The 25,746-nt window shown below is 42.1% G+C and overlaps 1 protein-coding gene across 1 annotated transcript in view; it reads left to right on the forward strand.

Annotated features, from left to right (window-relative positions):
• The first annotated feature begins 2,579 nt into the window (after window positions 1-2,579).
• lta4h (leukotriene A4 hydrolase) overlaps window positions 2,580-25,746 on the forward strand; it is a 70,359-nt gene continuing 47,192 nt past the window's right edge. The window contains exons 1-7 of the mRNA XM_080207793.1: window positions 2,580-2,732; window positions 5,229-5,359; window positions 7,979-8,099; window positions 14,340-14,408; window positions 16,301-16,405; window positions 17,933-17,985; window positions 20,150-20,222. Of these exons, the coding sequence (XP_080063919.1) occupies window positions 2,586-2,732; window positions 5,229-5,359; window positions 7,979-8,099; window positions 14,340-14,408; window positions 16,301-16,405; window positions 17,933-17,985; window positions 20,150-20,222 (699 nt within the window). The 5' untranslated portion in view covers window positions 2,580-2,585. The remainder of the gene's footprint in view (window positions 2,733-5,228; window positions 5,360-7,978; window positions 8,100-14,339; window positions 14,409-16,300; window positions 16,406-17,932; window positions 17,986-20,149; window positions 20,223-25,746) is intronic.

Below are 25,746 nucleotides of genomic sequence, written 5' to 3' on the forward strand. Positions count from 1 at the left end.
ATCACTAAGGAGAAGGTTCTGGGGAAACTGAAAGGTCTGCTGGTGGATAAATCATCTGTACTGGATAGACTGCACCCCAGGGTTCGAAAAGAGATAGCTAAGGAAGTTATGGGCACTCTGGTGATGACCTTTCAGGAATCACTGGAGGGTCCCAGAGGACTGGAAAGTAGCCAACACTGCTGTTTAAGAAGGGAGGAGGCAGCAGATGGGAAATTATAGGCCAGTTCGCCTATTATAGGCCTCTTGCCAATGACTTCAGTCATTGGCAAGAGTCCATTATTAAATATGAGATCACAGAGTACTTGGAAGTGCATGATAAAGCAAGACTGAGTCAGCACAGCTTCGTCAAGGGAAGGTCATGTCTAACAAATCTGTTAGGAGTCTCTGAGGATGTAACAAAAAAGTTAGATAAAGGAGAACCAATAGACGTGATTTATTTAGATTTCCAGAAGGCCTTTGTCAAGGTGCCGCATGGGAGACTATTAAATAAGTGAAGTGCCCATTGTGTTAAGGGTAAGATCCTGGCATAGATAGAGGATTGACTGACTGGCAGAAGGCAGAGATTGGGGATAAAGGGGTGTTTCTCAGGATGGCAACTGGTGACTTGTGGTGTGCCTCAGGGGTCAGTGCTGCGACCATAAATTTTCACACTACACATTAACAATTTGGAAGCAGGAACTGAAGGCACTTGCTAAGTTTGCAGATGGTACTAAGACATGTAGAGGGACAGGTAGTATTGAGGAAGTAGGGGGGGCTGCAGAAGGACTTGGACAGGTTAGCAGAGTGGGCAAAAAAGTGGCAGATGGAATACAATGTGGAAAAGTGTGAGATTATGCATTTTTTGATTTTCATTTGGTTTGATTTATTATTGTCACATGTATTTACAGTGAAAAGTATTGTTTCTTGCACGCTATACAGACAAAACATACCTTCATAGAGAAGGAAACAAGAGAACGCAGAGTGTAGTGTGACAGTCATAGCTAGGGTGTAGAGAAAGATCAACTTAATGCAATGTAAGTCCATTCAAAAGTCTGACAGCAGCAGGGAAGAAGCCATTCTTGAGTCGGTTGGTACGTGTCCTCAGACTTTTATATCTTTTTCCCGAAGGAAAAAGGTGGAAGAGAGAATGTCCGGGATGTATGGGGTCCTTAATTACGCTGGCTGCTTTGCCGAGGCAGCGGGAAGTGTTGACAGAGTCAATGGATGGGAGGCTAGTTTGTGTGATGGATTGAGCTAAATTCACAACCTTTTAAAGGGAGGAATGGAGGCTTGGACTATTTTCTAAATGGGAAAATGCCTAGGAAATCAGAAAACAAAGGGACTTGGGAGTCATTGTTCAAGATTCAAGCAGGTTCAGTCGGCAATTAGGAAGGCAAATGCAATGTTAGCATTCATGTTGAGAGGGCTACAATACAAGACCAGAGTTGTACTTCTGAGGCTGTATAAGTATTTGGAGTATTGTAAACAGTTTTGGATCCATATCTAAGGATGTGCTGGCCTTGGAAAGGGTCTAGAGGTTCATAAGAACGGTTGTTGAAATGAAGAGTTTGTCGTATGAGGAATAGTTGAGGACTCTGGGCCTGTATTCATTGGAGTTTAGAAGAATGAGGGGGGATCTTATTGAAACTTACAGGATACCACGAGGCCTGGATAGAGTGCGTGTGGAGAGGGTGTTTCTACTAGTAGGAAAGACAAGAGGGCACAACCTCAGGCTAAAGGGACGATCCTTTCAAAGAGATACAGAGGAAGTGCTTCAGCCAGAGAGTGGGGAATCTGTGGAACTCTTTGCCACAGAAGGCTGTGGAGACCAGGTCATTGAGTGTCTTTAAGACAGAGATAGATAGGTTCTTGATTAATAAGGGGGTCAGGGATTATGGAGAAAAGGCAGGAGAATGGGAATGAGAAAAATTTCAGCCATGATTGAGTTTCTCATGAAAACTTCTACTGGTCAGTCCAGAGCCATCCCATTGATCAACTACAGAGCCACCCCTTCCCATTGACCCAGGAATCATTTTGTTAACCCTATGCTGTGCATTTCCACAGGTCACGCTATCCTAATGTGTTGTGCACAGAAATTAATTATTTTAGTAGCAAGCTCACCAAAGATTTGCATAGCTAAAATGATTGCTAATTTATTTCCCAGTGCAGAAGGAGGCCATTCAGCCCATCAAGGCTGTACCAACCACATTCCCACCCAAGCCCTTTCTCCTTAACCCTACACATTCACCCTGCCACAAAGGATCAATTTAGTGGGGCCAATCCACCCAACCAGGGTATTTTTGGACTGTGGGAGGAAACTGGAGTACCTGGAGGAAACCCACGCAGACTCGGGGAGAAAGTGCAAACTCCACACAGTGGCCCGAAGCCGGATTCGAACCCGGGTCCCTGGCGCTGTGAGGCAGCAGTGCTAACCTCCGGGCTCGCGCCTTTGGCTGACTGCCGCTCCCGCTCGCGCTCTAACGGCCACCGCCGCGTGCTCCGGTTTGAATGGGCGGGAGAACCGCGGTGCCTGCTGGGAGGCTGGGTGCTGACCAATCGGGCTGGGGGGGCGGAGCGTGCGCATTTGCAGCTCAGTCGGCAGGAGGATGGCGGACGGCAGCTCGTTCACGGAGGTGGAGGAGTTCAGCACCCGGCACCTGGTGCTCACTTTGCGGCTCGACTTCCAGAGCCGGCGGATTGCCGCTTCAGCCGCGCTCACTGTGGAGGCTCTGCGGGACGGGCTGTCCACTCTGGTAAGCACGGCGGCAGCTCCCTGGGTTGCTGAGTGCGGGGGAGCCGGCACTCACATCCACCTCACCCTCCGGTTCTGATGATGTACCTGCCGGCCGGGCAGCCCCGGGTGCCGGTACCAGCAGCAAGCCCTGTCTACCCCGGACCATGGCAGCGCTGCTCACTGCAGCCTGTTATCCGGAGAGTGCGGGAGCTGGGTGCGCCCTAGGAAGATATTGGGGAGGGAAGGTGAGGTAACATGCGCCCTAGGGAGACATTGGGGGGGGGGGGGTGGTGTGCGCCCTAGGGAGACGTTGGGGAGGGGGGTGGTGTGAGCCCTCGGGAGAAGTTGGGGATGGGGTGGCGTGCACCCCAGGGAAACGTTGAGGATGGGGGGGGGGGGGGTGGCGTGCGCCCTAGGGAGACATTGGGGAGGGGGCGGCATTGAGCCGATGCCTTCAATGAGAAGCTCTTATGTCACAATCTTTAGGCAGTTTTATTTATTCCATGTGACAAGAAATGTCTCAGTGCACTGGATACAGCAAAGACAGTGAACTGTGATAACATCCTGACTGTGGAGCACTTGCCTTCAGCACCAAAGTTAGCTGTGCGTCTGTTAAAAGTAGAAAATTGCCCAAATATGTCCTATCCACATGACAAATCCAGTTTGCCTCGTCACAGTATAGCAAATTTAATCTGACCAGTTTCCGCTTTATCAGTATGCACTTGATCATCAACAAACTCATTGAAGGTGTTGTTGATGGAATTCGTGGATCTCTGAGAGCCTACAAATTAACGTGAACTTCGAGCCAAGAGGCAGAAGTGAAGTGTGAGACGGAGTACTATATGCATTTATATAGCACCTCTTAACATAGTGAAACATGTCAGGATGAATGTTATCAACCAAATTTTAACGCTGATGTAAGATATTAGGAAAGTTGACCAAAGCTTGGCTGAAGAGAGTTTGGAGGATCATAAAGGAAGAGAAAGGACTGAAATAGTTTACAATTCAACTACTAAATGTTCAGCATCCAGTAAATATACAAGCGCTCGATCACGTGAGTTACAGTAATTGAGTTTCACCTGTGAAAATAATTGCTAATTTTAAATTCAAATTATACTGTATTTTCATTTTATGCTATGGATTGGTTGATTTAAATTTTACTAAATAGATATTTGTAAGACTGAAAGTATGAAAGGGTGGCACAGTAGCGCGGTATTAGCACACTGCTGCTTCACAGCTCCAGGGATTCGATTCCCGGCGCGGGTCACTGACTGTGTGGAATTTGCACATTCTCCTCGTGTCTCTGTGGGTTTCCTCCAGGTGAACATAAGAAATAGGAGCAGGAGTAGGCCATCTGGCCCTTCGAGCCTGCCCCGCCATTCAATAAGATCATGGCTGATCTGTCGTGTCTCAGTTCCACATTCTCGCCCTCTCCCCATAACCCTTAATCCCCTCTCTTATCAAAAACCCATCAACCGGCGTCTTAAAAGTATTTAGCAAGGTAGCCTCCACCACTTCAACGGGCAGAGAATTCCAGAGATTCACCACCCTTTGAGTGAAGAAATTCTTCCTCAACTCCGTTCTAAACCGCCCCCCCCCCCTCCCTTTATCTTGAGGCTGTGCCCCCTAGGGTGCTCTGGTTTCCTTCCACGATCCAAAGATGTGCAGGTTAGGTTGATTGGCCATGCTAAAATTGGCCTTTAGTGTGTACTAGGATGCTTAGGTTATAGGGATTAGTGGGTAAAATATGTAGGGATATGGGGGTAGCGCCTTGGTGGGATTGTGGTCGGTGCAGACTCGGTGAGCCGAAGGGCTTCTTTCTGCACTTTAAGGTTCTATGATTCTATGACTAAAATCATGATACGACTTTAACCATTAGCAAATTATGACGCAAACGTTTTGATTAATTATGGGAAAAATCCAGGGAGCACTCAGCAAAATTGAACTGTGTAAGACCATTTTGGTGAACCACTTGCAGAGAGCTTTGCTACGTGGACTTTGCGATATAATTTGATAATTTGCTGAGCTTTGCTGATGTGGAACCTAGTCTACAATTAAAAAAAACTGTACAGTATTATTTTCCTCCCTATGATAAGCTGTTGAAACATTTGCTATTATTGTCCCTTTCTCCAATTTTATTTTCCCTTCTGAAGGCAGCAGCTATAACTGTAGTGCCATTTCATGGGTTTTGACTATCCTTTGGACTCTTTCACCAAGTATCCATTTTAATAGATTTGTGTTCTCTGCGTAATAAAAAAGTGTAAACCAGGTCTGTCTAAATCAGTTTTGCTTAACTTATTTAGTTTGTTATCCTGTAACAAAGGGAATTGTGATACTTGAGCATTTTATATTCACAATTTTTGGGCACTGTAAGTTGTATTTACTTAAGGCAAGTAAAATCATGGTTTCTCGTTACCTGATTCGTTTGGCTTAGCTTTGGAACTGATTTAAGAAAAGTTCAGTCATACCTATATAATTATTTTGTATAGTTTCAATATTTGAACTTTGTTTACAGACCTTGGATACGAAAGATCTGAAAATACTCAAGGTTACTGCCAATGGAGAAGAAGTCAAATTTGCACTTGGAAATAAGCACTGCTATAAAGGGGCGGCCTTAACAATCACTCTTCCATTTAAATTGCTACGGTATGATGCTAAAACCTAGGAAATGTACTTTATTTAATCTTTGCTTTATTAAATAATTGGTATGAAATCTTGTTTAACACCAGATTTCTATGGAGTTGCAGGTGGGAATCAAGACTATGTAGTTTTTAGATGAGGCAAGGTTAAAGGGTGAGGGATAGTTGAACTAGGATAAATGGATTTAGCGCCCATTTTAAAGGTTTTATTATATCCTCTGTCAATGTACATCCATATCTGTTCCTGTGCCCACATTCATAATGGAAACTGCTAATACAAACTTCCGTTTGAATTAATATTTTGGTTGCTGTACCTTCGTGGGGTAGATTTTCTGATAATTTGAAAGGTGTTACATCAGTTTCCATTATCAATCTGGTACAGGAATGAGGACATTTATACTGACTCTTTCACTTCAGTTTATTTTTACATTTGTTTGTTAGGATTCCAGTTATAATGCATTCACACCCAGGTTTGGAATTTGTACACCAACAAGTGGCATATTTACACAGAGCCAGAGATATTTTTAAAGGCATTTGTTTTCAGATTTCTTTCGCATTCATTTTCTGTGGCTCTGAGTTTAACCCTTCCTTCCCCGCCACAGTTTGTGAAGATATGAAAAAACCAACTTGTCTCTGAAGCCTTCTGCACTTAGGATTGCTGGCTGCCTAATGACAAGTCACTTCCCACCATCTTGCAGCCAGATCATCTCCTGTAATTAGTAGAAAGTTAGAGAAAATCTCAAGTGAAAGGAAAAATGTACCCAGAATTTTCCTTTTGTGCACGTAAATTATTCAGTGATGCTCATCCTGAAACCTGAATCCTCCTGTTTCAGGATCTGACATCCTGAAACATGACATACACTTGTATGTATATGTCACTTACATACACTCAATTGTAACATACAAGCAAAATACTGTACATACTAAAATCAGAAACGAAAACCAGAAAATGTTGGAAAGGCCATTGACCTTAAATGTTGGCTGTTTCTCTCCATTGTTAATTGTGCTTCTTACATGAAGCCTGAAGTTTTGGGTCTTTAAAATGTAAACTAGGTCAACTTCACAGTGGAACAGACTCATGTATGTCATGAGCTATGACATTAATGTCAGGCTTAAAGGTACCCTACTTGGTAGAAGCAGTTAAAAGCCTGAAGGATATGTTGGCCTTGGAAGAGTACAGTGAAGAGTCACCAAGATTAAGCCAGGGTATAAAGGGTTAAGTTGTGGAGGACTAATTCTATAACCCCGTCATTTAAGTTTCAACGCACTAGTGGTAATGGAATTGAGATGTTTAAAATAATAGTGCCTCATTATCTAGTCTATTTCTTCCGATGGGAAAGTTAAAGTTGGAACACAGATAAGGTGATTAAGGAGAAAACTAAATGGAATCGATATAATTGTTAACATCTTGAAATGTCATGCCAAGACCAATCCAAAGATTTGGACAGATCCAAAAAAATGCATTCAGGAGCTGAGTTCTACAGGTAAATAACAAGGTCATCAATGGATCAGTGTTATTGAAAGCTATGCAAACAAATCATAGACCTGGCTAGAATTCAGAAGATAGTGCATCATTAATGGCATTTTCAAGCCTCTTTATGACAAAAAAATGCCTTTATTAATGTTGTTGTTTGTATCCTTGTGGGTTTGTGCCACACTGAATAACCGAATATTGGCTTCCCCAACGCAATGATAGATTTGTAAATTGGACTACTAATGTGTGGTTTAAAGAGCCTGTTGGGAATCAGACTATAATTGTAAAACCAGTGCTTTTTTAATCATAACCTGACAACATACCTCTTTTCCTACTTGTGCATCCCAGCATCAAAGGGAATGTTTTAGCTCTCAATCTTTTCCATATACATTTTGTTGACCCTAATACAAGAGCAAAAATGGCATGAAGAGTACAGCCATTGAGTTACTTGAACGTTATCCATGTTGGTCTACACTAAGTGCTGATAAAAATTGAAAAAGGAATTTGCAACTGTGCTGCTTTTGATATATTCACACTAGTAAAAGAATGCACTCCTTTTGTGCACAGTAAAGACCTACTAAAGCAATATGATAAATGATTAGTTAGTCTGTTTTAACCTTGGCAAAGGGATGAAATTGATCAGGGAGAGCTCCCTTGCTTCTCCAAATAGTGCCAAAATGTTTTGCATGTGCACACGAGTAGGTTTAACATCTGAGATGGCAATGCCAGCAATGCAATGCCAAAGAATTGGGCTAGTTTGTAGGCTGAAGACTTGGAGGGATTTAATTCTAAAATTGTGATAGAGGTCAAAGCGCCAGCATATGAGCTAAACGTAAGTTGATAATCTAGTCCAAGATGGTTGAGTAACAGCTACGCTCATCTTTGTTTCATTTCTGCATCCAAATTTCTCTCTGATATGACTGAGTAGCAAGTAGAAGTGGGAATTCTGGCATATTTACATTTTCCTTTGTTTGAAAGGTTTGGAGACAATTGAATTAACAAAACTGATCTCAGTAAGGATAGCAACTAACTCTGCATGAAAAAGATGTGAGACCTGGGATTTTCTGGTCTGTTTGCCTTATACTGCATCATGCTATTGGAAGAATGACATGAGCCTAGTGATGGTGACTTATCGCATTTCTAACCCTGTAGGGGCCAGCATGCAGTTGTGGAGGTTTCATATGAGACATCACCAGATGCTTCAGCTTTGCAGTGGCTTACTGCAGAGCAAACAGCTGGAAAGAAGCACCCATATCTGTTCAGCCAATGTCAGGTACGATATATAAGTTACACCATGCAATGGACTTCTGCTTAAAGATGACATTTCTTTTGTTAATTAGAATAAGCTTGAGCAGTTTTCTGATGGGCATTAATTCACACCCTAAACTGTTCATGTTTATTACTGAATTGAGAATTTAACTCTGAGCTGAACTTACCTGGAAAGTTTGTGATTGTTGTAGATAATCTTAAAGTTTGTTATATCATTTCTTTGTGATCTATTTTTATTATCCTGTGCTACTGATAGGTTGGGCAGCTATTTAATGCCTGCTTTCTAAATTTTGTTTACTGATAACTGTAGTTCCTGATAAAAATGCAGTTTTATGTATTGGCTGGGGTTTGGTGGTGATAAGATTTTATTGCTGAACATGCACAGAATGACATGTATTAGTACCATTACAGCAATAACATTGTGAAACAGCTAATTTAGTTATGCTTACTCAGCTCTGCAACTGTCCTTCACTATTTTCATTGTTTTGCAAATCAGTTAAAATGACATGTCTGGCTGTTCTCAGTACTGCACACGCATGCACAATAGCTTGCATTTATATGTTTCCTGTAAAGTAATAAAAACCCAAAAGCATTTTTTTCAGCAGTATAATCAAACAAAATTTAACAATGAGTCATATAAAGAGATTTTGGGATATATGACCAAAAGCTTCGTGGAAGAGATAGGTTTTAAGGAATGCCTTAATGGAAGAGAGAGGGGTGTGCAGGGAATTCCAGAACTTAGGAACTTTGCTGCTGTAGGTGGGGTTACCACTGTGATGGAAATTGGAAATGCTGAAAAGGCCAGATTGATTTGCTGCACCAAATGTATTGATGTGTAATTCAACTTCACAATGCACATCAAAGATGCTCTTTAGCCTGGGTCCCAAACCTGGGCCCTTCACTGTCTCACACCCCCACTGTATCAAGAGGTTAATTGCAGTAGGCAAGCTGCTAGCAGAGGTCTGCTAGAACTCAACCTTGCCATCCTCGGCACATCAGCAGTATACCATCTCCCATGCCATACAGTAAATCCATCACGTCTGAAGAGTAATAGCTAAGGAGGATTAGCAGGGGGAAACATCCACATAAAACCACTCATCGTAGAACCCACTGCTCATCCACCCGACTTTAATCTCCCATGCCAACAGTGGACCCCCTTAAACCATTTCCAGACTGGCCAAAGCCCTTTTGCAGCCATTCAACATCAGTGGATATGCCATGACCACCCAGGCTACAGCTGTGGGGAGGTCCAAACAGTGACTCTCATTGTCGAGGCATATCTGCTGCTTAAACTTTAAAGTGGGTTTAAGAACTCCATCTAGCACTAACAAGACCTCTGACAATGCCCATGCTAAATAAATAAATAGAATTGGCAGAGATGCTGGGGAGATGATATCATGGCGAGATTTGACAGCAAGGACAAGAATTTTAACATCAATATAAACCTTCATTGTGAGCCAATGTCAGTGAACCCAGGTGAGATGAGTGAGCAGGATTAGGTACAAGTTGTTTAACGGCGGAGTTTTGGAGGACCTCCAGATGTGGAGGGTAAAGCTAGGGAGGACGGTCAGGAGTGCGATGGAATAGTCAAATCTACAACTTTCAGCAGCAAACAAGAAAATAGATCAGAGTTGGACAGTGTTACACAGGTGAAAATTGGCAATCTTAGCTCGGATGTGTAGGACGCTGAGGTCAATATCACGTAAGGTTGCAAACTCTCTGGTTTAGCTTCAGACAGTTGGCAGGGAGAGGGCTGGAGTTGATGGCTAGGGACTAGAGTTGGTGATGGGCAGGAGTTTTTTTTATTCATTTGTGGAACATGGGCATTGCTGGCTGGCCAGCATTTGTCTATCCCTTGTTGCCCTTGGAGGGTAGTTGAGAATCAACCACATTGCTGTGGCTGTGGAGTCACATATGGACCAGACCAGGAAAGGAAGCAGATTTCCTTCCCTAAAGAGCAATAGTGATTCAGATGGGCTTTTCCATCAATCGACAATGGTTTTGTGGTCATCAGTGGATTCTTAATTCCAGATTTTCTTCAGTTGAATTCAAATTCTACCATCTGCCTTGACAGGATTCGAACCCAGGTCCCCAGAACGTTGACTGAGTCGTCACTCCCCCCCGCCCCCAACCACTGTTGATGGCTTGCGTCCTTCCATTATTAGAGGAAATTTCTGCCTGACCTGCAATGTTGGAAAAGCTATCTGACAGTGTAAGGCCTAGCTGATGGTTTGAGATAGGTGGAAGTGAGATAAAGTCAAGCAGCCCCAGCATATGTTTGGAAAATATGGTTTTTAGATATTGCTGGGGGGCAGAATGGGAACAAGAGATAGACCCTTGGGAAAAAAAGACAAACATTAATAATGTGGGAGCACTAAGAGTAGCATCCTGGTTGAGAGTAGATCAGTGAAAGTGGGATAGCTGAGTGCAGTCCAATGGGGATGATGATGGAGAACCTTTGTAGTAGGATTACAGACAGGTTGCAGACAGGTTGCGAAGGAGAGGAGGAATAGCTTACCATCCACACTCAGCTAAGAAGTCACTTGACCTTTATCTGAGCCCTTTCAATAGATAGATACAAAAACTGATAGTGGGGGTGGGACTCTTGTATACAGGCAAAACTTTGGGAGATGCCAACATGTTCAAGATATTTGGTGCAAAGGGTGACTGAAATATTTCGCAAGAAAGGAATGGGTCAAAAATTGGTATTTTTGAGGAGAGCTTGATGACAGCAGAGTTGAACGAGAGGGTAACAATCCTAAGAGTGAATCACTAATAATAGCAGCAAACATGGCAGCCAGGATAGTCAGATGTTTAGTCAGATTAATGTCATGGTAAAAACAGGAAGATTGAAAATCTGGAGTCATGTTCTACCATTCGTTGGTACATCACGCTTTTAGCTTGGTTTCTTGATTTCTTTTTGAGGTGTAGAAGAGAGGGGCTACATGTAAAATGTATATTTTAAGTACAGACCCTTCCCTTTACCCCCTCTCTCTCCTTCCCCCTCCCTGGCATGGTGGCACAGTGGTACCAAGGACCTGGGTTCAATTCCCAGCTTGGGTCACTGCCTGCGCAGAGTCTGCACTTTCTCCATGTGCCTGCATGGGTTTCCTTCGGGTACTCTGGTTTCTGAAAGACGTACTGGTCATGCTAAGTTGGCCATGCTAAATTCTCCCTCCATGTACCCAAACAGGCTCTGGAGAGTAGCAAGTAGCGGATTTTCACCAATAACTTCACTGCAGTGTTAATGTAAGCCTACTTGTGATACTAATAAATAAACTTTAAAACCTCCTTACCGCACCTCATATCCCTCCTTCACCACCTTGTTTACAGACCACACAACTATTGGGTTAATGTATAAAAATATTTTATTGATTACTGAGTTAGAGGAAAAAATATAACTAGTAGAAAATTGAAAAGATGAGGCAATTAAAGAAAATGTCATAGTGCAACTGCTAAAACATGATCTGAGAAATTCTAAATTAAATTTTCAGTTTCTATATTCTAAACTAAAACATACATACACTTATTAGCACTTAAATATGATTATTGTATAACTTTTAAATAGTAGTTTCATTTCCTCAAGATAAGGGGGGGGTGCGGTTTAGAACTGAGTTGAAGAGGAACTTCTTCACTCAAAGGGTGGTGAATCTCTGGAATTCTCTGCTCGTTGAAGTGGTGAATTTACCTCGCTAAATATATTTAAGACACGGGTAGATAGGTTTTTGGTAGGCAAGGGGATTAAGGGTTATGGGGAGAAAGCAGGAAAGTGGAACTGAGCCACTTCAGATCAGCCATGATCTTATTGAATGGCAGGGCAGGCTTGAGGGGCTAGATGGCCTACTGCTCCTACTTCTTATGTTCTTATAAATAGGAGCAGGAGTAGGCCATCTAGCCCCTCAAGCCTGCCCCTTCCATTCAATAAGATCATGGCTGACCTGAAAGTGGTTCAGTTCCACTTACCCGCCTGCTCCCCGTAAACCTTAATTCCATTATTGGTCAAAAATCTAAGGATGTCATATTTCCTTCCTAAAGGGCACTAACGAACCAGATGGGTTTTTACAACAATTGCTAACTTCATTGATGATGTGTGTGTATATATCATAATATGCACACATTCCAGATGTATTCATTGAATTTAAATTCCACCTACTGACATGATAGGCATTGAACCCATGTCCCCAGAGCATTAGCCTGGGCCTCTGGATTACTAGTCCACTGACATTATCACTAAGCTGCTATCTCCCCTCAGATATTGGAGGTGATGGTGGAGAAGGTAGGGATGTGTGGCAGAAGAAGACTTCAGAAAAGGTTTTAATACTGGAGGAAAAGGTGTTATCTTTGCAATCCAGGACAGCAGGATCCAATAATGCTTTGTAGTCCACTTAGATCTCGAGCAGAATGATTAAGCCAGTTTCAGTTGAAACAATTTGTATGCTAGTGCGCACCTACACGTGCAGTTGTGTGTTTTATGCAGCTGAGCGTTTTTTAAGAAAAAGCAATCCACTCATCATTACTAGCTAGTGATTAATAAGCATGTCTCTAGCACTAACGGCATATGTGAATTTGAAGGACATTGAATGCAACATAAAAATAGAAGCAGGAATAGGCCATTCAGCTCCTTGAGTCAGCATGGCCTTTCAGTATCATCATGGCTGATCTGACTGAGTTCCACACCACTTTCCTGTCAGCCCCTAACACCCTGGAATATGGTCAATGAACCACCTCCACTGCTCTCTTGGGTAAGGAATTCCAAAGATTGAAGGTCCTCAGAAGTTTTCCTCATCTCCATTTTTAAATGGGAGATTTATTCTGAAAGTGTCTCCTAGTTGAGACCCCTCCACGTAGGAAACATCGTCTAAGCACCCACCTGGTTGACCTCACTCCAAATCGTTCATGTTCAAAAGTATAGAATCATGGAATCCTTACAGTACAGAAGGAGGCCATTTGAGCCATTGAACCTGTACCAACCATAATCCCACCCAGGCCCTATTCCCGTAACTTTTATTTATCCTGCTAATCCCCCTGACACTAGTCAGTTTAGCAAGGCCAATCAACCTAACCTGCACACTTTTGGATATCACCCCTCATTCTTCTAAACAGCAGTGAGAATGGTCCCAATCTGTTCACCTTTTTCTTATTTCAATCTATCTCAAAGGCCTGTAAATATAGTTGACATTGAACAGATTTCCAGTCCCACTTAGCCTCCGACAGGAATTTGTTGTCTGAGGTCAACGGACTTTTAAATGGTGCACAAAATTTTCTGTCCTGCCCATGATGGTTCTTGTGGCTAGTAGGATCAGGAAATTTACCCCAGAATTCTTAATATGATAGCATTGTGCCTGCATCTCCTTCCAGTCTCTGGCTTGGGCACAATGGCTACTGATATCATCAGTCTAATTAATTAATTCTGATGTTTCTTCACACGTGAACAGGAATGCTGAGTCCCTTTGCTTTTTCTGTATGATTGGAAAAATTAGCGAACAAGCAATTTTTAGTTTTAAATTTGGGCTGTTTAATGTTTAAATCGTTAACTTAAACTTTCTGTGGCAGTTATTCATTTGAAGTCCATAAGAATGAGAGTTGACCTTATTGAAACATCCAAGATCCTGAGAGGATTTGACAGAGTCAGTGCTGAGAGGATGTTTGCCCTTTCAGGCAATCTAGAACTAGGGGACAGAGTTTGAAAATAAGGGATATCTCATTTAAGACTGAGGTGAGGAACTTATTTTTTTCAGAGGGCCTTGAGACTTTGGAATTCTCTCCAACGAAAGCAGCGGAGGCTGGGTCATTGAATATATTCAAGGAGGCTGTGTTAGACTTTCGGTCTATAAGGGTGATTATGGGGGCAAAAAGGAAAGTGGAATTAAGGCCATAATCAGATCAGCCGTGATTTTATTGCATGGTGATATGGACTTGATGGATCACATGACTCGTTCTCCTATTCGTGATTTTCTATTTCCAACCTCGGTCATTGTGGGGTCAGAATTTTATTATATGTGTATCTGAACTAATGTTAATATTAAAGATTTATGTTGCTTTTATGAAAGAGTCTTCTAGCCAAATACTATCTGGTATCTTGGCTTTAGGCCAACAGTTAACTGAAGTATTCCTAATCTACAAAACTACAGAGTGGGGGTGATTTTTTTTTACTTCATTTAACTAATCATGTGTTAGATTAACTATAGTTATTAAAGTCAAGTGTTAGTGACTGAACTGGCATTGTTTTTTTGTACATTTAAAGGCAATACATTGCAGAAGCATGCTCCCTTGCCAGGATGTCCCATCTGTGAAAAGCACGTACTATGCACGGGTATGTAACCACATGGGCCAGTGAAGTGAATATGGATTTATTGCCCCAATTCAAACAATGGTGCTGATATGATTACATTGCTGCTAAGGTGCCAGAACTTGTTGCTCAATACTTACAACTTTAATCAGTGTTCAATTTATGTGGAAAGAGCAGACTTCACTAATTCTTTCAATTGGCGTCTGCGAAATTTCAGTATATTTTGCACCCTAGCTTATGCGATGATGTCTCCTCTTGGATTTCAAAGCCACGACATCTCAGCTTTATCTTCCAAACTTGCTTTTTTTAGACAACAGAAGGCAGTCTTTTGGTTGTGATCAATCTTTGTTTATTCTTTTCTTAATGTACTTCATCCATCCGCCCACGCCGCACCCTTCCAAAATATTTTCTCACATTCGAGTGCTTTGGAGACAAAGGTTGACATTTATTTAAACTCGACTGCTTGTCTTGACAATGTTTTTGTTTCCTTTTATATCATCTTTCACTTTCTGTGAAACTGTAAGTGAAAATGATTTGCACTTGTGGGTGAAAGAGGGAATATATTAAACAGTAAGGACACTGGATATCCTTCTGGATTCTAGTTTGTGATAATTTCAACACTGAGTACATTTTAAAATTTAAAAACTGCTTTACCATTTATAACTTTATTAAACAATTTGGCTTTTTATTTCACATAAAGCTCGCTGTGAATTGGGAATATTTTCTAGTGCTTCTAATAAATACTCATTTATTTTCTTCCTCCTTTTAGTGCTAGTTCATTAATAGCCTGGCCCACATGTTGTGGAAGCAATCTGTTCCTATCTAGCTGCTTTGGAATACTAATAGAGCTCTAGTGGATTTATTAGGATCATCTTTCTCTTGCCTGTTGTTGACTTCCTTTCATTTTTGCTGCACCTAAAGCACTGATGGCATTTTTGACAGTGCACCCATTTACTGCCAGTGCTTTGGCAGATGTATCTACATTAAATAAATTGAAGTATGTGGGATTAAAAAGGCAATGATAAGTGTGTTTGCAAAGTAGAATGTCATGGTGGACAACTGTTTTTCAGAATGGCTAGTACCATAGCCTAGTTGAGTCAAATGGTCTGATTCTGTCCCATGTCGTATGCACATATCTTTTCCGGGACTAATATTAGGACCACCTTGAGCATTAATGACCTGGATGTGGACATGGGAGTACAGTTTCATATTTTACAAGTCACAAAACGTGGAAATTTGGAGAAGTGAGGAGAGCTGATCTGGAATGTGCTATCTGAAATGATGGTGGAACAGATTTAGTAATAACTTTCAAAGGGAAGATAACTACCTGCAGGGAAATGGGTGGCACAGTGATTAACATTGCTGTCTCACAGTGCCAGGGACCTGGGTTTGATTCCTGCCTCAAGTCACTGTCAGTGTAGGGTTTGCATGTTCTCTCAGTGTCTGCATGGGTTTCATCCAGGTGCTCTGGTTTTCTGATACTCGCAAAAATGTGCAGATTATGTGGCTCGGCCATGCTAGTGTCAGGAGATTAGCAGGGTAAATAAGTGGGGTTACAGGGGTCGATCTTGATGGGCCGAATAGCTTCCTGCACTGTTAAGGGTTCTGTGAATTCAAGCTTAAGATAGGTTTGTGTCCAATTGGCCGATCATCTGGGCACCTGTCAATTTAGTCGCCTACACATAGGAATTCTGTGATTCTATGAATATCTCTTTCAGAGAGTGCCCACAGACACAATGGGCTGAATAACTTCTTATGTTGTAGGATTCAGCGTGCTTTTAGAGAAAACCAGTTAACTTTTGCTTCATAATAGTATTAAAACAATTGTATTTCAATTCATGATGTGAGGTGTTTGTAGTTTTACTTTTCTAGCCTAAAGCTACTGAAACAATTGTTTATTTTTTGTTCCCATTTAGGTTTCTGTGCCAAAAGAACTTGTTGCTCTAATGAGTGCTACCCAAGATGGGGAGATGCTTGATGATCAGGACGCGAGCAGAAAGATTTACTGCTTTCGACAAACTGTAAGCATGGGATATGAGACACTTGGGAGTGGAACCTTATTATAAACTGGTGCATAAATGGTTAAAATATTTTATAATAGTTTAGATTGGTCAAAGTTTTCAATCTTTGAGCCTTTTAATTGTCCCTTATGCAAAAGTAACTGTCAGTGTGGTTTTTGATGAAATGAATGGCTATTAATAAGGGTTTGAAGAGAATGCTTTGGGATCAGAGTGGCTGCTGAAGTCCTTCCGTTAAATGTGGTTGGTTAATGTAAAGAAGCGTTGTGCAGTAAGGAGCAAACGAATGTGTGGAAGGCTGTAGTGGCAATTATGAAAGTAGAGGCCAAAAGATTTATAATCGTGTTGCTTTGCTATATTGGTGTTTTTTCCTTCAATTTAATTCAAGATATGTCATGGTTCTGTAAAGGAAATGGATAGTGTAGAAATCTATCATTTTTGCAATCTCTCTACCTGATATTCCTCCATGAACTGGGTGTGCATCTTAAAGTAATTTGGGGAATATAAATTGAGAATACTAGATTCTGGATATTTAATGAAGATGAAAATACAAATAGCTAATTCAATTTAACACTGAAAAATGTAAGTTATTCCCACAAAGCCTGAATTTCCAGATAATATGATGAAGCAATTTGAAAAGATAAGGATATGTAGCTTGCTGGTGGTCAGATTGCACCTGAATATTGTGCTGAGTATATTGGTCAGGCCTGAGCATGAACTGATCTTTGGCCTCTTGGTTAAAACACATGCAACATTTCTGGGACCTAGGCTAACTTCTAGGGCCGTACTTCACAGTGAGATTGGTGGAAATTATTGAAAAGTGACTTTAAAGAAAGACAATTTGAAGGAAATTACTCAATATGAGAAATGTTTGGAACACAGTTTTAGATGTAAAAGTTCTGATTACTCAAAATATCATCCCATCCTCTGAGAGCTGATGGAACAAAAAGTCTTTACTCCTGGCTGGCTTCTCTCTATATCAGTCAACGACTCAGTACAAAATGCTGACTTGATTAACGTGTATTTGTGAATTTGTCCATAACCAATTACTTGGTTTAAAGTTAAAAATAGAAAACATGCTTCCAGCCACAAACCTTATCTAAGAAAAATAGAGCTATCAGGCGAAGGATATGTTTTTAACTTTTGTGCCTTATTTTTCCAACTGTCACTATTGTTGCAGATAGGGCTTCGTAATAGGTCAACGCTGCTGCTTCACAGCGCCAGGAACTCGGGTCCAATTCCAGCATTGGGTCACTGTTTGTATGGGGTTTTGCATATTCTCCCCGTGTCTGTGTGGATTTCCTCTGAGTACCCTAGTTTCCTCCCACATTCCCAAGATGTGCAGGTTAGGTTGATTGTCAGGGATTAACAGGGTAAACACATGAGGTTACAGGAATAGGGCCTGAGTGGGATTGTTGTTGGCCGAATGGTGGATCCAGCACCATAGGATTTCTATGATAATAGCTATGAATTTATGAAATAGATAATCAATGTATTGTCTCCAAAATTGAACCATATTTTTCTCTCTAGGTGCCAATGCCATGCTATTTAATTGCACTGGTTGTTGGATGTTTGGAGAGCAGGTAAGTTGCTGAATTGATTACCATACTTTAAGATGGTGATATAAATGCCAAGCTTAATATTCCCTGAAAGTATGGGTAAGTAAGAAGTGTAAAATATTCAATCTTATTGACTGTAAACTTACTATCACATCTTTCTGCCATATCTGCCCAGTGAGACCTGCAGGTTGAATATGTTGGTCCTGTCTGCTTTTCCTGGTAACTTCCTGAATCCATATTCTATAAAGTTCAGCAGCTCCAAAAATTACTTTCTGTAACTATTCTTTTTCAGTAGACAGTTGCTGTTTCATATCAATATTCCTGTACTTGACCTTGACCTTTGTTGCAGGGACATCTTTCTCAGAATGCATTAGCTGAACTACAGGGATAGTCGAATCTTTTGATCCTATGACCTATTTACTGATCTGTTACATAATAAGGAAATCACTTAGAAGGATGTCTTTTTATATGGTGTGTCCAGTGATCCAGTAAAGTTCAGAAAATGCTGAAGAAAATGATCATTCTTACCTGAGTGAAAGACTGTTCTGTTTTGCATTAGCTTGTGGGAAAACCTGATTCCTACTGGCGTGTATTGAAGATATATTCCTTGGTGTAGGTGACAGTAAATGCAGTCAACTATTTTCTGACATTAGAAATATGGATATTTAAAACAAATGAGTAAAGGTTTAGAGTTGACAGTTTTTTTTTAATGAACTACATCTGTTCATTGACAGCAACATTTATAAAATCTCATTTGAAGAATGGATGTGTTTGACGATTCTTTCCAGGGGCTCTGACTATCTTTTTAGAAATGCAGTGTGTGTGTGTGTGTGAGGAATAGCTGACCATTTCCTATCAATACCCTCCCTCTGATATTCAGTAATTGACTCAAGGAACTCTGAGCTGTTACACAAGAAACCAAGTATGCATTGGTGATCTGGGCTCTCGGGTTCCCTGGGAGACTCTACAGGACTGTGTCTATTAGACCCTGAGGATACCATCAGGGATGCCCTGGAAAATAATGCTTTTTATCCGATTGGTAAGTGTTTGGTTGCCTAAACTCAATGTATGGGCAGCAAGGTGACACAGTGTTTAGTACTGCTTATTCAGAGCGCCAGGGTAACCTGGGTTAGATTCCGGGCTTGGATATTTGTGCGGAGTCTGCGCGTTCTCCCTGTGTCTGTGTGGGTTTTCACTGGGTGCTCTGGTTTCCTCCCACAGTCTGAAAGACATGCTGGTTAGGTGCATTGTGCGTGCTAAAATTCTCCTCAGTGTACCCTGTGTTCTCCCTGTGTCTGTGTGGGTTTCCTCCAGATGCACCGGTTTCCCCCACAGTCCAAAGATGTGCAGGTTAGATTGATTGGCCATGCTAAATTGACCCTAATGTCAGTGAGATTAGCAGGGTAAATATGTGGGATTGTATTTGGTGCAGACTTGATGGGTCGAATGGCCACCTTCTGCATTGTAGGGATTCTATGGATTCTGTGAAACCTGAACAGGCGTTGAAGTATGGAGACTGGGGATTTTCACAGTAACTTAGCAGCAGTGTTAATGTAAGCCTACTTGTGACACAAATAAATAGGAATACAAGAATGAGAGTTATAATCAATGAGGGTCATCTGGCCTTTCTTGATTCCTCTACCCAGAAAAGACCTACTACTTGGTTATAACCTTTTTGCCTCCACTATTCTGTAGAGCCCATTAGGTGTGTGACCTGTCTTTGTGCGCAGAACTTTCTGAAAACACTTCAGTAGAATGTTTGAGATTTTTTGAAGGTTTCACAATTGATTTTATATCAGTTGCTTGAAGAGGTTGTGATGAACCTTCCTCGTACAAAGAACCTGTAGGGTGGAAAACTCTTGTTGAATCTACCGACTGGAAAAGATCCACTTTGATGTTACCAGCTTAAAAGGCTGTGTCGTTTACTCAGTTTATGGAAGTTCTTCCACAGTATGTTGCCCGTGTGGCTGTAGGTGAGAGATTGGATTGTTCTATTACTGAGTGGGAATGAGCATAAATAAGCATGACTGAGCACTGCAACACTGAGATCACCTCATAGGCATTTTATATTATATTGAATGTTAGTCATTATCAGTTAATAGTATGAAAGAAGATTTAAAGAATGTTCAGTTGCTAAACTTTAATGCTTCCTTGCTACTTATTTATATAAAGTGAATTTATTTTGCAGAGTAATTGGCCCAAGATGTAGAGTCTGGTCAGAGAGAGAGATGGTGGATGCTGCAGCATATGAATTTGGAGAGGTTTGTTTCAAGTGCTTTTCGATATGTACTGGAGTGCAGTTGTATTCCTTCGCTATATTTCTGTAGCTTTGGAATGGCCAGCCACATTATCCTGCTCCAACACACCACCTCTGTTGTCCAGCTCATTGGAACTGTCCTTGTTCACAATCTCTCACACAGCATCCATCAGTGGCTTCAGTTTCCACTCCCTGTACCTGGCAGTCTTCCAGTCCCCTCAACAACATTCCCTTCACTGCCTCTCTTTTCAGTCAGATTGCTTGAAATATATCTATTCGTGTGATGTGGGTGTTGCTGGCTTGACCAGCATTTAGTAATTGCCCTTTTCAGGGCATTTCGGAGGCCACATTGCTATGTAACTGGAGTAACATGTGACCATTTCCTTCCATAAAAGACATTAGTGAACCACTTGGGTTTTTACACTTTCATAGTCATCATTAGACTTACAGATTTTTATTACATTCCAATCTTCTATGGTAGGCTTTGAACCCAGGTCCCCAGAGCATTATACCACTCTACCACCATCTCCCCATTTACGGTTGGATGAACTGCAGTTTCCTTCAGCTAAATTTTGGGAAGACCAAAGCTGTGGCCAGTGATATTATGTTAGAAGGAGCATCAAATGAGGCCTAATGAGTGTCTGAACAGTGGGTGACATTCCAGGAGGGGCAAAAGAGATTTCAGAATAAATATGTTCGTGCAAAGTAAAATCTATAACCCAGCACATCCAGGTGTCAAGCGTCTACACCTTGCAGCAGTATAGAAAATGTAAGGGTGAAATTAAACAAAATCAGGAAAACAAAAGTGACATGGAAAATATTGGCAAGTAAAATCCAAAGATGTTTTATAATACGTAAAAGCTAGAGGATAACAAAGGAAAAAGTAGGAGGCAGAAAAAATGGACATAATTCTTGATGAATACCTTGTATCTATTTTCAGAAAGGGAAGGGAAGAAGCAGGTAATGTCATTGAGGATAAACCTCATCAGTAGGAAATTTCAATCTTTGAAAATGGATAACTCACCAGGTCCAACTGAAATATATCCCAGGCTGCTAAGGGAAGAATTAGAGGAAGCTCTGACCATCATATTCCAGTCTTCCCTGGCTCCTTGTGTGGGAACTGCTAACATTGTATCATTGCTTAAAAAAATTAAATGAACAGAGCATTAACAGGCCAGTCAGCCTAACCACACTGGTGACCAGATTATTGGAATTTAAAACACATACAAATTGTCATTTAATAATGCACAGACTAATCAAGTATCGTCATCTTGGATTTGCTATGGAAAGATTGTTTCTGACTAGGTTAGAATAATTAGCCATGGTAACCATTTGGGGTTATGGGTAGAGGATCTGGGTAAGGTATTCTGTCAGAGTCGGTGCAGACTTGATGGGCCAAAAGGCCACCTCCTGCACTGTTGGAATTCTGTGATAACTTTAAAAAATTCAATCAAGTTAACACGGAGGGCAGCACTTTCGGCATGGTCTGCACAGATTTTGGAAAGGATTTTGACAAGGTTGCACATGGCAGACTGGTCAGATAAATAAAAGCTCATGAGGGAAAGTAGTTAGTTGGATCTCAAAATTCCTCTGTTCCTCTTCACATCTCATAATTCTACTACGAAGGTAGCAGGGCAAGTAGGTAAGGTAATCCAGAAGGCATTCCAAATGCTTTCTCTTATTGGCAAGGTCCAGTGTATAATAGCAAGGAGGTTATGCTAGGATTGTATAAAATACTATTTAGACTTCAGCTAATGTACTGCATACAATTCTGGTCAGAGAGGATACGGAGGAGGTTTGTGTGGATATGGCCTGGAATATAGAAATTTAGAAGGAACATTGAACTGGTTTGAGTTGTTTTCTTTAGAACAGCAGAGACTGAGGGGAGATTAGGCTGAGGTTGTTAAAATTGAGGACCTGAACAGAATTGTAGGAAGGACCAAGGTCTTCTAAGCCTTAACTATCTTTAGCTGCTTTATCAATAACTTGCCCTCCATCATAAGGTCAGAAGTGAGGATGATTGCACCACGTTCAGCACCATTTGCAATTCCTTATATTGAAGCTGTGCATGTCCAAATGCATCAAGACCTGAGCAAGATGCAGGCTTGGTTTGATAAATGGTAACTAACATTCGCACCACACGAGTGCCAAGCAATAACCATCTCCAAAAAGAGTGAATCTAACCATCTCCCCATGACATTCAATGGCATTACCATGGCTGGTTACCACTGACCAGAAGATAGTCTGGGCCCGCCATGTAAATACTGTGGCTGCAAGAACAAGGTAAAAAGTCTGACAACACCAGGTTTTAGTCCAACCTATTTATTTGATAATATACTCGCAAGCTTTCAGGTTAGCCCCTTCGTCAGGTGAATGGAGAGTTCTGGCCTCAGACAGAGCATATAAAGCACAGACAGTTTAGAGATTACTGATTAGAATGCGAATCCTTACACCTAACCTGCTGTTCAAGACCTGAAGTGGCTGATAATGTGAGTGGAAGGAGCACTGATCACAGTTTAAAGAGATGTGTATTGTCTCCAGACAGTACAGTAAGTGAGGTTTTGCAAACCCAGGCAAGTCACGGGGGTTACAGATAGTGCGACATGAACCCAAGATCCCTGTTGAGACCGTCCTCGTGTGCGGAAGTTGGCTATCAGTCTCTGTTCAGCGACTCTGCGCTGTCATGTGTTGTGAAGGCCGCCTTGGAGAATGCTTACCCGAAGGTCAGAGGCTGAATGCCCGTGACCACTGAAGTGTTCGCCAACAGGAAGGGAACAGTCTTGCCTGGTGACTGTCGAGCGATGTTCATTCATCCGTTGTCGTAGCGTCTGCATGGTCTCCCCAATGTACCATGCTTCGGGACATCCTTTCTTGCAACGTATCAGGTAGACAATGTTGGCCGAGTTGCAAGAGTATTTACCATGTACCTGGTGGACGGTATTCTCACGTGTGATGATGGTATCCATGTCGATGATCCGGCATGTCTTGCAGAGGTTGCTGTGGCAGGGTTGTGTGGTATTGTGGTCACTGTTCTCCTGAAGGCTGGGTAGTTTGCTGCAAACAATGGTCTGTTTGAGGTTGTGTGGTTGTCTGAAAGCAAGAAGTGGGGGTGTGGGGATAGCCCTGGCGAGATGTTCGTCTTCAATGATATGTTGAAGACTCCGGAGAAGATGTCGTAGCTTCTCCGCTCCGGGGAAGTACTGGACGACGAAGGGTACTCTGTCCACCGTGTCCCGTGTTTGCCTTCTGAGGAGATCGGTGCGGTTTTTCGCTGTGGTGCATCGGAACTGCCGATCTGAGTCGAGCACCATATCCTGTTCTTATGAGGGCATCTTTCAGGGTCTGGAGGTGTCTGTCACGATCCTCCTCATCTGAGCAAATCCTGTGTATACGGAGGGCTTGTCCATAAGGAATGGCTTCTTTAACATGTTTAGGGTGGAAACTGGAGAAGTGGAGCATTGTGAGATTGTCTGTGGGCTTGCGGTACAGTGAGGTGCTGAGGTGACCGTCCTTAATGGAGATGCGTGTGTCCAAGAATGCAACTGATTCTGGGGAATAGTCCATGGTGAGTCTGATGGTGGGGTGGAATTTGTTGATATCATCATATAGTTGTTTCAGTGATTGTTCACCATGAGGCCAAAGGAAGAAAATGTCATCGATGTATCTAGTGTACAGCTTCGGTTGAAGATTCTGTGCAGTGAAGAAGTCTTGTTCGAACCTGTGCATGAAGATGTTGGCATATTGAGGTGCAAATTTGGTCCCCATGGCTGTTCCATGTGTCTGGATGAAAAACTGGTTGTCGAAGGTGAAGACATTGTGGTCCAGGATAAAGCGGATGAGTTGTAAAATTGCATCTGGAAACTGGCCGTTGTCAGCATTGAGTACTGAGGCAGTCGCAGCAATGCCATCGTTGTGGGGGATGTTGGTGTAGAGCGCTGAGACATCCATTGTGACGAGGAGTGTCCCTGGTTCAACTGCTCCGTGTGTGCTGAGTTTCAGTAGAAAGTTCGTAGTGACAAGACTGTTCCCTTCCTGTTGGCGAACACTTCAGTGGTCACGGGCATTCAGCCTCTGACCTTTGGGTAAGCATTCTCCAAGGCGGCCTTCACGACACACGACAGTGCAGAGTCGCTGAACAGAGACTGATAGCCAAGTTCCGCACACGTGAGGACGGTCTCAACAGGGATCTTGGGTTCATGTCGCACTATCTGTAACCCCCGTGACTTGCCTGGGTTTGCAAAACCTCACTTACTGTACTGTCTGGAGACAATACACATCTCTTTAAACTGTGATCAGTGCTCCTTCCACTCACATTATCAGCCACTTCAGGTCTTGAACAGCAGGTTAGGTGTAAGGATTCGCATTCTAATCAGTAATCTCTCAACTGTCTGTGCTTTATATGCTCTGTCTGAGGCCAGAACTCTCCATTCACCTGACGAAGGGGCTAACCCGAAAGCTTGCGAGTATATTTTCAAATAAATAGGTTGGACTAAAACCTGGTGTTGTCAGACTTTTTACTGTGTTTACACCAGTCCAACGCCGGCATACCCACATCATGGCTGCAAGAACAAGTCAGAGGCTGGGAGTTCTGTGGCAAGTAACTCTCCACCTGACTTGCCTGTCCACCTAAGATCCAAGTCAGATGTGAAATGGAATATTCTCCACTTGCCTGGATGGATGCGGCCCCAACAACACTCAATCTTGACATCATCCAGGACAAAGTCCATTTGATTGGCACCCCAAACTTTAACTTCCTCTACCACTACACCATGGCAGCCATGTGTACCATCTACAAGATGAACTGCAACAGCTCACTGAGGATACTTCGACAAAACCTTTCAAACCCATAGCCACCTCCAACTCAAAGGACAAGGGCAGCAGAGGCATGGGAATACCACCACCTGCAAGTTCCCCTCCAAGCCTCCTACCAACCCAACTTGGAAATATATTATCATTCCTTCACTATTGCTGGGTCAAATCCTGGAATTCACTCCCTAACAGCACTGTGGGTGTACTTACACCACATGGACTGCAGCAGCTCAGGAAGGTGTCTTGTCACTGACTTCTCGAGGGCAATTATTGATGAGCAATAAATGCTAGTCTAGCCATGGACACCCACATCCGTGAGCAGGGGCATAGATTAAAGTAATTGGTGAAAGGATTAGAGGGGAGTTGAGTCATCTTTTTTTACTCCAAAGGACGAAGAGTACCTGAAATGTATTGCCTGAAGGGGTGGTTGAGGATGAAATCCTTGTTGCATTTATATTGATGTACACTTGAGGCTGTAACTTACAGAATGCAGATCCCAAGATCCAGAAGGTAGAAATAAACTGGATCACAGCTTTTTGCCTAGCAAAAATCTTTCTATATTTCTATGTTTCATCTTTATACTTACCACAATGCTGTAACTACAAACCAAATCTATCCCTTTTCCCAACCTCAATCTGAATCAGGTTCTCTGCAATCTTTTGGATCCTAAGCTTATTTCCTACCCTATTGGTGCTCCATTACAAATAGCTGCACTTCTG

Source organism: Carcharhinus amblyrhynchos, chromosome 19 (assembly GCF_965287045.1).
Source record: "Carcharhinus amblyrhynchos chromosome 19, sCarAmb.v2.hapA, whole genome shotgun sequence".
Classification (NCBI taxonomy): domain Eukaryota; kingdom Metazoa; phylum Chordata; class Chondrichthyes; order Carcharhiniformes; family Carcharhinidae; genus Carcharhinus; species Carcharhinus amblyrhynchos.